At 54.7% G+C, this 2,546-nt stretch overlaps 1 protein-coding gene across 1 annotated transcript in view; it reads right to left on the bottom strand.

The window, feature by feature from the left end:
• Window positions 1-2,458, bottom strand: part of ZGLP1 (zinc finger, GATA-like protein 1) — a 6,060-nt gene extending 3,602 nt beyond the window's left edge. Inside the window, exons 1-4 of the mRNA XM_010828503.1 lie at window positions 1,926-2,458; window positions 659-747; window positions 195-288; window positions 15-29 (exon numbers count right to left, since the gene is read on the bottom strand). Of these exons, the coding sequence (XP_010826805.1) occupies window positions 15-29; window positions 195-288; window positions 659-747; window positions 1,926-2,458 (731 nt within the window). The remainder of the gene's footprint in view (window positions 1-14; window positions 30-194; window positions 289-658; window positions 748-1,925) is intronic.
• Window positions 2,459-2,546: the final 88 nt, after the last annotated feature.

Below are 2,546 nucleotides of genomic sequence, written 5' to 3'. Positions count from 1 at the left end.
TAGAGCACCGGGTGCCATATTTCTTGTACCTGGGATGGGGGTGCAAGAAACCAACATTCAGCAGGCAGGGGGAGCCCAGAAACCGCCACGAGGGAGGCACGTTCCCAGAGGTGGGTGTTTTCCCAATACCCCATGCTGGCTAAGCATGGACTCAAGTGAGGACCCCACCCCCAACCCCTCTCCATTTTGAGGACCTGATGCCACAAGCGTTGCAGAGAGGGGTACCATCCTCAGCATCTCTCCATAAAGGGGTCCTCTCGGTCCTACAGGAAGCACAGCGGCGGGGTGCTGAAAGGGCAGAGGTCAAAGGGTGGGGTCAGAGGCCAGAAGCCTGAGCTCAGGAGACCTGTGTGGGATGGGCCTTTTGTGTATATGTGGGTGGGAGGGGGCTCTCTATGAAGGCTCCCCCCCCCAACTCCCAGCCAGCCCCAGATCTAAGACAGAGGGAAAGCCAGGAAGGGAGACAGATGGCAAAGCTCAGCAGAGGAGGAAGCCGGGGGTGAGGGTGACTCAGCTTGAGTGGATGGGGGATGCTGCGACTCCTCCTGGATGGGTCTAAATAGGGAAGCAGGATGGGGAGAAAGATAAGGAAGAAAAGAAAATGCTGCCCCCTGCACCTTTCCCCAGTATTTATAGCTCTTAAGTCTCCAGGACTCACCCAGGGCCTCGCTGCCTCCCGGGTTGGCCTCTGGGCCTCTGGCAGGGCCTGGAGTGGGAGGCCCTGGAGAGCGGCTGCTGCAGGCCAGGCTGGGGAGTAAACAGGGCATTAGCACAGAGGGTCTGGATCCTGCCCCAGACAGCCCCCAAATTAAGATTTTTAAATGATATTTATTTATTTAGTTTTACAACGCGGCTTGTGGGATCTTAGTTCCCTAACCAGGATAGAACCCACGCCTTCAGCAATGAAAGCGCGGAGTCTTAGCCACAGGACTGCCAGGGAATTCCCCCAAATGAAGATTTACTATCAAGGCATCTAGCACTGCTCCCCTCTCCCCTGACCAAGGGGGCATCTGATGCCTGAAAGGCCTGGCCTTGCCCTTCATGAGTAATCATAATCATTTGAGGAGACAGTAAGCCTATGGCCAGCTTTGCCAGGTTGAAAACTCAATTCTCCCATGTCTTTGCTGTGTGACAAGGGATTTCATCCTCTGTGCCTCAGTTTCTGCATCTGTAAAGTGGGCTTCACAAGGCCTCAGTGAGTCCATACACACCAAGTGCTGTTACCTCTATGGCTGGTGTCACGTCTGACAAATGGTAGCTATTATCATTGCAGGAAAAACTAACAGAAGCAGCAGCCCCCAGGTATGGTGAAGCCATTTCACTAGGAGAAGACTCTGGCTCAGGCCTGGATTTGACTGGCTCATAGCAGAAAGGACAGGAATAGGCATCAGCCTGAGGTCTCACTCAGAGATGAGGCTGTTTGGACTTCCCTGGCAGGCCAGTGGTTAAAACTCTGCACACCCAATGCAGGGGGGTGAGTGTTGCACCCCTGCTCAGGGAACAAAGATCCCACAGGCAAAAAAAAGTTTTTTAAAAATATAAAGAAATAAAAAAAGGAGAAAGGCAGTTACAGAGATGAGGCCATTTGTAATGCAGGGCTGGGGTGGCAGTCCATAAGCAAATGCCTGGGAGCACCTCCCTACCCCCCAGCTCTATTATTGTTTAGTTGCTGAGTCGTCTCTCCGACTCTTCTTGACCCCATGGACTATATAGCCTGCCAGGCTCCTCTATCCATGGAATTTCCCAGGCAAAAGAATACTGGAGCAGGTTGCTATTTCCTTCTCCAGAGGATCTTCCGCACCCAGGGATCAAACCCGCATCTCCTACATTGGCAGGTGGATTCTTTACCACTGAGCCACTAGGGAAGGCCCACTGATATTGTTATTACTTGCAGAAAGGGTGCCCTTGCCCAGGCCAGCTCCTACCTGTAACTGGGTATAATCTGTAGGCTGGAATCCGGCTTTATCTGAAACTTCAGGGTCACCCCCTCAAAAAGAGGGTCCACTTTTTCGGCACCCCGCTGGGGGTTTGACTGCTTCCGGGGCCTTCTCTGTGGTTGGGCTGGAGAAGTAGGGGGAGCCCGTGGGGACCCCAGGTTGGGGCTCTGCTGGCTGACTAGGGTCAGCATGTTCTTGTCATCCTTGGCCTGAGGTAGAGGTCCCAGGGTCTCCAGGGCCTTCGGCTCCCAGTAGGGCCCCAGAGCCTTGGTGTCCCAGGGGGTCTGGGCCAGCTCCTCTGCTGTCTCTTGGAGGAAGCGCAGGGCGGTGACCGAGTCTTGGTGTGCAGGCCAGAAGGACCTGGGGACAATGGCCGGTGTGGTCAACCCCCTTCCGTGGGCGGCAACTACGAGGGTCCCAAAGACACGGAGCAAGAACTGCACAGTCTCTGACCCCCATATGACCCCCCCAATATCCCTGGGGATCAGGATCTCGTCCTTGCGAGTACCAGTAACTAACATTTTGACCCCTGAGTAACCCTAGGAACCAGAGATCATGACCCATTGACCACTGGGCCAGGTGGGGGGAAGGGCTGCTCGTGTACGCACC

This window comes from Bison bison, unplaced genomic scaffold (genome assembly GCF_000754665.1).
Source record: "Bison bison bison isolate TAMUID 2011002044 unplaced genomic scaffold, Bison_UMD1.0 scf7180017864492, whole genome shotgun sequence".
NCBI lineage: Eukaryota > Metazoa > Chordata > Mammalia > Artiodactyla > Bovidae > Bison > Bison bison.
This window is presented reverse-complemented; position numbering and strand designations above follow the sequence as displayed.